General features: G+C 38.8%; 1 protein-coding gene across 1 annotated transcript in view; it reads right to left on the reverse strand.

Annotated features, from left to right (window-relative positions):
* ecpas (Ecm29 proteasome adaptor and scaffold) overlaps positions 1–13,302 on the reverse strand; it is a 151,690-nt gene that overhangs the window by 124,097 nt on the left and 14,291 nt on the right. The window contains exon 4 of the mRNA XM_063048986.1: positions 12,532–12,650. Coding sequence (XP_062905056.1) covers positions 12,532–12,650 — 119 coding nt within the window. The remainder of the gene's footprint in view (positions 1–12,531; positions 12,651–13,302) is intronic.

A 13,302-nucleotide genomic window follows, 5' to 3' on the forward strand; every position in this document is an offset into this window, starting at 1 on the left:
GTTGTAAAATAGATCTTTTCGCCACTAAAGTAAGAAATGCAATCATTCTACGGGCTGAAGGGGAAAGATTACTAGAAATTTTAGGTAGTCCAAAGATAGCAGTAATAGGGTGAGGAGAGATATCTATATTTAACACCTTAGAAATAATATTAAAAATGTCTCTCCAAAAAGTTTCCAAAGTAGGGCAAGACCAAAACATATGAGTTAAAGAGGCTATCTGCCCCGAACATCTATCACAAAAAGGATTAATATGCAAGTAAAAACGCGCTAACTTATCTTTGGACATATGTGCTCTATGAACAACTTTAAATTGAATTAGGGAATGTTTAGCGCAAATAGAGGAAGTATTAACTAATTGTAAAATCTGCCCCCAATCATCCACAGAAATGGTAAGCCCCAATTCCTGTTCCCAATCTACCCTAATCTTATCAAATGGAGCTTTCCTAAGTTTCATAATAATATTATAAATCATAGCCGATGCACCTTTCTGACATGGATTAAGGTTAATTATCGAATCTAAAATATATATAGGAGGAAGCATTGGAAAGGAAGAAAGTATAGTACTTAGGAAATTTCTAACTTGCAAATATCTAAAAAAATGTATTCTTGATAAATTATATTTGTTAGATAGTTGTTCAAAAGACATAAGGGAACCATCTAAAAATAAATCCAAAAACCGTAAAATACCCTTAGTCTTCCAAGTTTGAAAAGCTCGATCCGTAAAAGAGGGAGGAAAAAATATGTTACCTAAAATAGGAATCGCTAACCCGAATTGATTAAGATCAAAAAATTTTCTGAATTGAAACCAAATACGCAAAGCATATTTAACTATCGGGTTAGACACCTGCTTAAGGCGTTTCGAATCAAAAGGGAGAGAGGAACCTAAAATAGAGCCAAGTGTATAGCCCTGAACAGATTGTAGTTCCAATGCTACCCATTTAGGAATAGATAGTATATCCTGATCAAGTAACCAAAATTTCATATGTCGAATATTAATTGCCCAATAATAGAATCTAAAGTTAGGTAATGCTAAACCTCCATCTCTCTTAGCTTTCTGTAAATGTATTTTACCCAGTCTCGGATTTTTATTCTGCCAAATAAATGAAGAAATTTTAGAGTCAACTTTATCAAAGAAAGATTTTGGAACAAAAATTGGTAATGCCTGAAACACATATAAAAATTTTGGCAAAAAAAACATCTTAACTGCATTAATACGACCAATCAAAGTTAAATATAAAGGAAACCATTTAGATGAAAGTTGAGTAATATGGTCTATTAATGGTAGAAAGTTAATCTTAAATAAATCTTTATATTTACAAGTAATTTTAATCCCAAGATAAGAAAAATAGTTATCAATCAATTTAAATGGAAATTTATAATATAAGGGAAGATGTTTATTAATCGGAAAGAGTTCACTCTTACTAAGATTTAATTTATAACCTGAAAAAGAACCAAATTGTGCTAATAACTCTAAAACAGCAGGAATGGATTTCTCAGGATTAGAAATATATAAAAGTAAATCATTAGCATAGAGTGATAATTTATGGGACTTTAATCCCCGAGTTATCCCAGTAATATTTGATGATTCTCGAATAGCAATTGCAAGAGGTTCTAATGCAATATCAAATAATAGGGGACTAAGAGGACAACCTTGTCGAGTACCTCGAAAAAGAGGAAAAAAAGCTGAGTTTAAAGAGTTAGTACGGACCGAGGCTACAGGGGAATGATATAACAGTTTAATCCAGGATATAAATTTCAAGCTAAAGTTAAACATTTCAAGCACCTTAAATAAATAAGGCCATTCTGCTCTATCAAAAGCTTTCTCGGCGTCTAAAGAAATAACACACTCAGGAACATTTTGTGAGGGAGTATAAACGATATTTAACAATGTACGAATATTATAAAAAGAGTAACGACCTTTAATAAAACTCGTTTGGTCTTCCGAAATAATAGAAGGAAGTACTTTTTCTAGTCTATTTGCTAATAACTTAGAAAAAACTTTAGAATCAACATTTAATAGAGATATTGGTCTATAAGATGCACATTGAGCAGGGTCTTTATCCTTCTTTAATATTAAAGAAATTGACGTTCTATTAAAAGATTCAGGAAGTTTACCAAGTTTCAGAGAAGCCTCAAAAACCCTACAGAGCCAAGGAATCAATAAAGAAGCAAAACATTTATAAAATTCAACGGTAAACCCATCCGGGCCAGGAGCTTTCCCCAAATTCATAGAAAGAATAACATTCTTAATCTCATCCATAGTAATGGAAGTATCTAATATAGAAGACATATCCTGTGAAATCTGAGGGAAGTCTAAATTATCTAAAAAATCATTCATATGTTTAGAATCTCGAGGAGACTCTGATTGATATAAAGAAGAATAAAAATCACAAAAGGTTTGATTAATCCCCACATGATCCAGTATCAATAGATCATTTTGGTTATAAATCTGATTGATTTGAGATTTAACATAATTAGATTTCAATTGATTAGCCAGCAGCTTGCCAATTTTGTCACTATGAACATAAAATTCACTTCTTGTTTTCTTTAATTGGTTTACAATCGAGGACGAGAGTAGTAAACTGTGTTCCATTTGAAGTTCAGTTCTTTGTTTGTATAACTCCTCAGAAGGAGCCATAACATATTTCTTATCAATTTCTTTAATCTTGTCCACAATTACCATCTCCTTCTGCTTCTGCTTCTTCCTCAAAGCAGCAGAATACGAGATAATCTGACCACGAATATAGGCTTTAAAAGTGTCCCAAAGAGTGTTAACCGAAATATCCTCTGTATGGTTAATTGTAAAAAAAAGCTCAATCTGTTCATTCATAAAGTTAAGAAAGTCCGAGTCCTGAAGCAACAGCGAATTAAAACGCCATTGTCTATATTTTGTATATTGGCCATAATTTTAATAGAAAGCTTAAGTGGAGCATGATCCGAAACGGTTATAGAATCATAATCACATTTAATCACTGAAGAAATAAGACGAGAATCAATTAAAAAAATAATCAATTCTTGAATAGGAATGATGAACATGTGAAAAGAAAGAAAAATCTTTTTCCTGAGGATGCAGAAAATGCCAAATGTCCGTCGACCCAGAATCAGAAAGGAAAGAGTTAATCAAAGTTGCAGATTTATTAGGTAAAGTCCGTAAAGGAGCCGAACGGTCCAAGGCTGGAGACAAACAGGTATTAAGATCTCCGCCCCAGATCAATGAAAACTCGTTCAAATTCGGAAACTGATTAAATAATGATTTATAAAATTCCGGACAGTCCATATTAGGAGCATAAACATTAACCAAAACTACTTTTTTATTAAATAGTAAACCACTAACCAATAAAAATCTACCATTCGGATCAGAAAAAATATCCTGTTGTATAAAAGTAACTGAGGAATCTATAAAAATAGAGACGCCTCGAATCTTAGCATTGGAGTTCGAATGAAATTGTTGACCCTTCCAAAATTTAAAAAAACGTAGTCTGTCCCCCCTCCGTACATGGGTCTCTTGTAAAAACAAAATTTGTGCTTTAAGTCTCCGGAACACTTTAAAAACTTTTTTTCTTTTAATAGGATGATTAAGACCGTTAGTATTCCAGGAGACAAAATTAATAATAGAATCCATAAATCCTAAAGTCAACACACAGCAAGGAGGATTGACGATAGGCTCGACCCACGAACCCGGAGAGGAAACAGAACATACAAAAGATACCGGGAAAAAGGACGCAACGAGTACTTCAATAATGTATATAGCCCAAAGAGAAAAAAACTAAAACGTGAAGCCCCTCCCACCACCCCCCACCCCAAGACCCCAAGGCAAAATCTAAAGCAGACCGCCCGAAAGAAGCAAGCGCTAAAACTACCCCCATGACTTCTGGTATACGCTCCCTAAAAAAAAGGTATAAATATGAAAAAGATCAGCTAATTGTAAAACAGTAAAAAAGTAGAGAAAAAAAGGTAACTCAATTAAAATACACACACAACAGAACAAAAGCCAGAAAATATATATTAAAAAAAACCAATAAACCCCAAACCCATGAATAAACAAAACAACAAGAAAAAATAAGATTATTACCATAAACTAGTTATAAAAAGCAAAACAAAATTTAAAAAAACTACAAAATTTAAGGCCACACAGGAAATACGTAAAATGACAATAAGGAAGTAACCACCCAGAATCCCCTGGGAAAAGAAAGAAATGACGCAGCTAAAAAGAAAGTTTAGCAACCATATTAAGAAATCAAAAATAAACTTTTCTGCCCAAATAGGGCACGAAAAAGTTAAAACCAACCAATTCACAGCCTCCGATCAACAGAGATAGTTAAAAAAAATAACAATTAAGATGTTGAAGGTGAAAGTTGATCCAGATAACTCTGGGCATCCGATGGAGAATCAAAAAAACGAAGGACTCCATCTGACATGCGAATCCTTAGACGTGCAGGGTACAGCAGCGCTGGTCTTAAATCCATCTTATAGAATTCCCACATCACAGATCTGTAGCGAACCCGTTGGTCCCAGATTGGTTTACTGAAATCTTCCACGAATCGGAACTTAAGATCCGAAAAATCAATGAAACCTTTAGATCGAGCGAATCGAAACAGTCTCTCGTCTTGAAAGTAATGAAAACGTAAGATAACATGCCTAGGTCTATCTGACCTAGACGAGTGTGATGGGACTCTGTGAACACGATCCAGTAGCGGTGGTTGGTCAGGAAATACAGTAGGGAATGCATCTTTTAAAAGTTGAGAAAAATACTTCATAGGGTTGTTAGATTCAACAGCTTCACGCACCCCAATCATTCGTAAATTCTGCCGTCGCATTCTAGATTCTAAGTCAGAGTTTTTAAAAGTCAGAAAGTCAAGTTTCTTCTTCATTACATTAATTGTTTCTTCGATTTTCCCAATCTTAAGCTCACTTTGTTGTGCGGATTTTTGAAGATCAGTTATAGCCGACTGATGTTCCGCAATAGATGTTTGCATCTTATCAATTGAATCGGCAATTTTCTGGAGATTAATTGAGATTTCCGTATGAATCAGGTCCTTAACAGAGATAGCGATTTCCGTACGAATCATCACCGTAACAGAGGTTGAAATTTCCCTCTGAATTAACTCCGATATAGCTTTCAAAGTCACCGGTGATTCAGTCGGAGGAAAATCCATACCTTTCGGTTTAACCGGAGGTTTACCATCCTTGCCGTTTTTCCCGTTCTTAGACATAGCAGATCTAAGACGCATCCAGTTATCGGAGAGTTCAATTTAATTCAAAGTATAGTAAGAGTTAATACCTTAATGGTTAATTAAAGTATAGCTGATCATAGAGAAAAAAACTCAGAGGTAATGGAGCGAGTCAAGAACGCGACTTCACTCCATGAGCGCTACCGGAAGTCGGTACACTTTGGAAGGACAAACTCTAAGGCAGAGTACAAAGTAAATGGCAGGATACTTGGTAGTGTGGAGGAGCAGAGGGATGTGGGGGTACATGTCCACAGATCCCTGAAAGTTGCCTCACAGGTAGATAGGGTAGTTAAGAAAGATTATGGGGTGTTAGCTTTCATAAGTCGAGGGATAGAGTTTAAGAGTTGTGATGTAATGATGCAGCTGTATAAAACTCTGGTTAGGCCACACTTGGAGTAGTGTCCAGTTCTGGTCGCCTCACTATAGGAAGGATGTGGAAGCATTGGAAAGGGTACAGAGGAGATTTACCAGGATGCTGCCTGGTTTAGAGAGTATGCATTATGATCAGAGATTAAGGGAGCTAGGGATTTACTCTTTGGAGAGAAGGAGGATGAGAGGAGACATGATAAAGGTGTACAAGACAATATGAGGAATAGATAGAGTGGGCAGCCAGCACCTCTTCCCCAGGGCATCACTGCTCAATACAAGAGGACATGGCTTTAAGGTAAGGGGTGGGAAGTTCAAGGGGGATATCAGAGGAAGGTTTTTTACTCAGAGTGGTTGGTGCATGGAATGCACTGCCTGAGTCAGTGGTGGAGGCAGACTTACTAGTGAAGTTTAAGAGACTACTAGACAGGTATATGGAGGAAATTAAGGTGGGGGGTTATATGGAAGGCAGGGTTTGAGGGTCAGCACAACATTGTGGGCCAAAGGGCCTGTAATGTGCTGTGCTATTCTATGTTCTATGTATTACAGCTCAACATTCTACACAATCATATCCTCAGTTCTAATCGACAAGCTCCAAAAAAAAAAAAAGGGCCTCTGTACTTCCTTTTCCAACTGGATCCTTTACTTCCTTACTGGGAGACCATAGTCAGGGTGGATCAGAAATAACATCTCCTCCTTGCTAGTAATCAACACCGGCGTACCTCAAGGATGCATGCTAAGCCCACTCTTGTACGCTCACGAATGTCTGGCTAAGCACAGCTCAAACACCATCTATAAATTTGCTAATGACACACATATTGCTGGCAGAATTTCAGATGGTTACATGGAGGCGTACAGGAGTGAGACAGATCAGCTGGTTGAATGGTGTCACAACGACCTTGCAATCAACATCAATAAGACCAAGGAATGGATTATGGACTTCAGGAAGGGCAAGTAAAGGGAACACGCACTAGCCCTCATCATCAGATCAGCAGCAGAAAAGGTTTCAAGCTTCTGTATGTCAATATCTCTGAAAATCTATCCTGGGTCCAACATATTTGATGAAAATACAAAGGAGTTATGACAGCAGCTATATTTCATTCGGAGTTTGAGGAGACTTAGTATGTCACCAAAGACACTCACAGGTTTCTATAGATGCGCCATGGAGAGCATTCTAACTGGCTGCATCACCACCTGATATGGAAGGGCCACTGCACAGGATTGGAAAAGCTGCAGAAAGTTGTAAACTCAGCCAGCTCTATCATGGGCACTAGCTTCCCTAACTTGAAGAATATCTTCAAAAGATGATGCTTCGTGAAGTGAGCATTCATCAAGGTCCCTCATCACCCAGGACATTTGCATTCCTCCTTGATGGTAGCAATGAGAAGAGGAAGAGCATTTCAGGAACAGCTTCATCCCCTCTGACATCAGAATTCTGAATGAACCCATGAACACTACCTCACTTTGCTTTGCTATTTGCACTACTTATTTAATTTAATTTTTTATACATTTCTTATTGTAACTATAGCTTTAAAAAATTCTTATGTATTCCAATGTGCTGATGCCACAACTAACTTCATGATATATGTCAATGATATTAAACCTGATTCTGATTAAACCTCATTCTGTGTTAAGGAACTAGAGCTGCAGCTGGATGACCTTCAGCTCATACAGCAGAATGAGGAGATGATAGATAAGAGCTACAGGGAGATAGTCACCCCAAAGTTGCAGCAGGCAGGTAACTGGGTGACTATTAAGAGAGGGAAAAGAAATAGGCAGCCAGTGGAGAGTACCCCTGTGGCTGTTCCCCTCAAATACAAGTGTACCACTTTTGATACTGTTGGGCAGGGGAAAGGAAGCTGCAACAACTGGGTATCTGGCACTCAGTCTGCCTCTGGCTCAGAAGGGGAAGGGTGGGGGGAAGAAGAGGAGCACCGCTGTGACAGAGGATTCCATTCTTAGAGAAGCAGACAGGAGATTCTGTGGATGTGAAAGTGGCACCTGGATGATATGTTGTCTCTCAGGTGCTGGGTCAGGGATGTCTCGGATCGGGTCTACAGCATTCTAAGTGGGGAGGGTGAACAGCTGGAAGTTGTGATACATATTGGTACAAATGACAGACAGAAAAAGGGATGAGGTGAAGGGAAAATATAGGGTGTTAGATAGAATGCTGAAAAGTAGGACCTCAAGGGTAGCAATCCCTGAATTGCTGTCTGTGCCACGTGCCAGTAAGGAAAAGAATACGATGATTTGGCAGACAAATGCGAGGCTGAAGAATTGATGCAGGAGCACGGTTTCAGATTTCTGGATCATAGGGATCTCTTGTGGGGAAAGTATGACCTGTATTAAAAGGACAAGTTACATCTGAACTTGAGGGGACCAATATCCTTACTGACAGGTTTGCCACAGCTGTTGGGGAGAGTTTAAATTTATTGGCAGGGGAATAGGAACCAGAGTGATAGGGCTGAGGATGATGCAAGTGGCATACAAGTAGATGGAGTGTGCAGTGAGACTGAGGAAAGACAGGCATATGATAGGGCAAAATTGCAGACAGTGAGATGAGTTGAAGTGTAACCTGGGGGGAAAATTGGAAAGTGTGAGGAATATAGGACTAAAGGTGTTATATTTGAATGCATGCAGTATATGGAACAAAGTAGATGGTCTTGTAGCATAGTTAAAGATATGATAAAGATCAGGTATGATGATGTGGGTATCAATGAGTCCTAACTGAAAGAAGATTCTTCATTAAGGAGTTTAAGGCACAGGAACCCTTTGGAGCAAATGACCACAATACGGTAGAATTCCCCTACAGTTTGAGAGAAGTTAAAAATCAGATGTATCAGTATTACAGAGGAATAAAGGCAACTACAGAGGCAGGAGAGAGGAGCTGGCCAAAGTTGACTGGAAGGAGACACCAGCAGGGATGATGGCAGAGCAGTAAAGGCTGGAGTTTCTCAGAGCAATTTAAAAGATGCAAAACAAATACATACCAAAGATGTAGTATTCTAAAGGGAGGAAAAGGCAACCATGGCTGACAAGGGAACTCTTAGACAGCATAAAAGCAAAAGACAGAGCATATAATATAGCAAGAATTAGTGGGAAGCTGGAAGATTGTGATACTTTTAAAACCCAACAGAAAGCAATTAAAAAAGCAATAAGAGAGAAAAGATTAAGTATGAAGGTAAGCTAACCAATAATATCAAAGAGGATATCAACGGTTTTTTTCTGATACATAAAGAGTAAAAGAAAGATGAGAGCAGATGTTGGACTGCTGTAAAATGATACTGGAGAGGTAGTTCTGAGGGACAAAGAAATGACGGACGAACTTAAGTATTTGGCATCAGTCACACCAGAAATTCTAGTGTCAGGGACAGAAGTGAGCGTAATTGCTATTATTAAGAAGGTGCTTGGGAAGCTAAAAGGTCTGAAGGTAGACACCTGGACCCACCTGAACACTAGGTTCTGAAACTGGTAGCTGAAGAGATTGTATGGTATTAGCAGTGATCTTTCGATAATCACTAGATTCTCGTATGATTCCAGAGGACTAGAAAATTGCAAATATCACTGCACTCTTTAAGGGAGGAAGGCAAAAAGAGTTATAGACTACTAGTCTGACTTCAGTGGTTGGGAAGATGCTGGAGTCCATTATTAAAGATGAGATTTTGGGTAACTTGGCTGCACATGATAAAATAGGCTAAAGTCAACATGCCTGTCTTAAGGGGAATTCTCACCTGACAAATCAGTTGGAATTCTTTGAGGAAATAACAAGCAAGACAGACAAAGGCGGGTAAGTGGATTTTCAAAAGGCCTCTGACAAGGCACTGCACGTGAGGCTGCTTAACAAGATAAGAGCCCATGGTACAGGAAAGATATCATCAGGGATAGAAATTAGTTTGCTGGCAGGAGGCAAAGAGTGGGAATAATGGGGGGCCTTTTCTGGTTGGCTGCCAGTGACTACTGGTGTTCCACAGAGGTAGGTGTTAGAACTGTTTCTTTTCACATTATATGTCAATGACCAGTATGACAACTGATGGCTCAGTGGTCATGTTTGCAGCCAATACGAAGACAGGTGTTGAGGCAGGTACTGTTGAGAAAACATGGAGTATGCAGAAGAGCTTTGACAGATTAGGAGAATGGACAAAGAAGTGACAGATGGAATGCAGCGTACAGAGTAGATGGACATGCATTTTGGTAGAAGGAATAAAGGGGTAGAATATTTTCTAAACAGGGAGAAAATTCAAGAAATCAAAGGTGCAAAAGGAGTTGGGAGGCCTCATGTAGGTTGAGTCAGTGATTAGGAAGATAAATCCCATGCTAGCATTCTTTTCCAGAAGACTTGCATATAAAAGCAAGCGTGTAATGCTGAAGCTTTAGGAGACATTGGTTATACCACAGTTTAAGTATTGAGAGCAGTTTTAGCCCCTTATCTATGAAATATTGGCATAGGAGAGGGTCTAAAGGAAGTTCACAAGAATGATTCTGCGAATGACAAGGTTAACCTTTGAAGGGTGTTTGATGGCTCTGGGCCTGTACTCACCAGAGTTTAGAAGAATGAGTAGGAACCTCATTGGAACCTATCAAATTTTGAAATACCTAGATAAAGTGGTGGTGGAGAGAATGTTTCTTATAGTGGGGGAGTCTAATACCAACCTCCAAAACCTGGGCCTCTATACCTCCTTCTGCAACTGGATGCTCGACTTCCTCAATAGAAGACTAGAGTCTGTGTGGATAAGCAATAACATCTCCACTTCACTGATAATCAACATTGGCATACTTCAAGGATGTGTGCTTAGGACAGTGCTCTACTCTTTCTACACCTACAACTGTGTGGCTAGGCACAGCTCAAAAGCCATCTATAAATTTACTGACTACACAACCATTGTTTGCAGAATATCAGATGGTGATGAGGAGGTGTACAGGAGTGAGCTAGATCAGCTGGTTGACTGATGTCGCAGCAACAACCTTGAACTCAACGTCAATACAGTCAAAGAATTGATTGTGGACTTCAGAAAAGGTAAGGTGAAGGAACACACACCAGTCCTCACCAAGGGATCAGAAGTGGAGCCAGTGAGCACTTTCAAGCTCTTGGGTGTCAACATCTCTGAGGATCTATCCTGGGCCAAACATATTGACAGACTTACAAAGAAGGAACACCAGTTGCTATATTTCATTAGTAGTCTGAGTAAAATTTGGTAGGTTACCAAAGACAGTCACAAATGTCTAAAGAGTTCACTCTAACTGGCTACATCATTGTCTGTTATGGTGGGGGGGGGGGGCACTGCACAGTATCGAAATAAGCTGCGGGAAGTTGAAAACTCAGTCAGTTCCATCATGGCTCCAACCTGCCCATTATCTAGGACACCTTCAAGGAACAATGCCTCAAAAAGGTGACAACCATCATTAAGGACCCCATCACCTAGGACATGCCCTCTTCTCATTGCTACCATCAGGGAGGTGGTACAGGAGCCTGAAAGTACACACTCAATTCATGAATAGCTGAGTATTATGGTACTTTTCTTCAAATAAAACAAGGGGACATTTCATCTCTAACCAGAGAGGGAGGCAATGGCTTCATTCAAAATATAATCAGAAAAACAACACATCTGGGAATGCAGTTTTGCTTTATTAAAGTGCATATGCTCTATTTACAATAAACTAAAAGTACTATTCAGAAAACTAAGCTGGCACCAAGTACCTTAGCCCTCCGTCCTCCAACATTATCTTAATAAAAGTAACCTACTATGCAAATATTAATTCATGATGAACAAGATATCCAATCTGTCTGACAGTTTCACAAAAAATTCAGTTGAAAAAGGGAGTTTTTAAAACGAAGGGTCTCGGCCTGAAACGTCGACTGCGCCTCTTCCTATAGATGCTGCCTGGCCTGCTGCGTTCACCAGCAACTTTGATGTGTGTTGCTTGAATTTCCAGCATCTGCAGAATTCCTGTTGTTTTTGTTTTTAAATCATACTTTGTTTCATGAGGTAGAGAGAGAACGAGAGCTCTGACATTTCATGTAATTTTAAGGATGCTGGGAAAATGATTCACTTCCTGAAAATAAATTGCTCGTTAACTTAATAAACCTTGAAGCTTTATTAGTAATATAGAGCATGGTAGATGCAATGAATTTCCAAACCACGACGTCTAAAGTTTAAAAGACACCTCATCAAATGCAATATCACCAGTGATGAGCACACTCAACTTTAATTAACTTCTCACCAGCTTTCTCAAAGAACATGGCTTGATAGAAAAATGTACAAAATGATGCTACAAATGATCCTTGTCTTCCAAGTTCATAACAGGATTAAAAGCTATTTAACATAGGTTAGTTTCATAAATGTGGTCATTCAAAACTCTTAACAAAATAAGACCTGATTGGTGGCGTGGTGGCATCAGCATTGGACTTCGGGATGAAAGGTCCCGAGTTCGAAACCAGTCGGCTCCCCCGCACGCTTTCCTTCTATGCTGGGTTACGAACTGGTGATCTCTTTGGAAACTCACCCGGCAGAAGGCAATGGCAAACCACTGCTATAACTAGCGGTTCCCTACTACGTCAGAGAGGCGTGGAGGGAAATCGTCTGCTAACCAGAGAAACTCCGGATACGATGTGCCTTTCCTTTTCTTCCTAACAAAATAAGTAGGAAACATTCCTGCCATTTTCCTATCTTTTTTAAAGCTGCTTTAGTTCTTTTTAAACTGAGAAGTTGGGAGGAACCACAAATAGACCGCCTGGGCAGGTGGTGGAGGCAGATACTCTCACAACATTTCGATCAACACTTGAATTGCATGATATAGAGGGTACGGATCAAATGCTAAATGTTGGACTAGTATGGATGGTTACCTAATGGTTGACACAGCTGTGGTGAACTGAAGGGAAGCTTATGTGTGTGTGATTCTACCCCAGACAAAGCTGGAATAGTAATAAGTGTTGTACCTGTCCTGCTGTGGCTGAGGTTTGCTTTCCATTGCAGTAACCAAGGAAGGCGCCAATTCACATTGTTTCTCCAAGGATAAGCGTGGATACCCCATCTTGATATATATTATAGTAAAATTCTGTAATTTAAAGAGACATAACTACATTTAATAGGGCATCTATTAAAACCTTGATAACCTTCTCTTTCAAAAAAGTCCAAACCTTTCTGTTTAATAACCAGAGGCCTTACTCATAAAATTAACTGCATTTTGAGACACAAGTAGAGCAGACTGCTTAGCTTATTCCAAAAATCAGTAATCCCCATTAATGTTACAAAACTGAAAATGCTCTCTAGTTTATATTTCCACTTCATTCTTCAAAAACATTCCAGTGCCAATATCAAACATCTAATTCCAATATGCCACCTCCAGGTTTTTTTTCATTTTGCTGCAAAGGGTATTTTTTTTTTTAAAGCAGGTGGTTAAATAAGCATCTGACTGCAGAGGTCATGGTGCCTGAACCTAATAACATTCTCACCCAACATCACCAGTCCATTTTCTAAGAAGGTATGGAAGCCAGAGATAAGGAGTGTACAGAGTAGCTGATTTTGTTGTCTCAACTTCTGATGAACAGCGTTCGAAGGTAATGCACCAGCAACTAAGGTCAGCTGAATCATACACCACATCTTTCATAAACTAGTTTCCAGCCCAATTGCTTTAACATCTGGCTAAACCATGTCCTGGTCTTAACCACTGATAAAAATAATGAAAATTGAATGCTTGAAACATCTCT

This window comes from Mobula hypostoma, chromosome 5, assembly GCF_963921235.1.
Source record: "Mobula hypostoma chromosome 5, sMobHyp1.1, whole genome shotgun sequence".
Lineage (NCBI taxonomy): Eukaryota > Metazoa > Chordata > Chondrichthyes > Myliobatiformes > Myliobatidae > Mobula > Mobula hypostoma.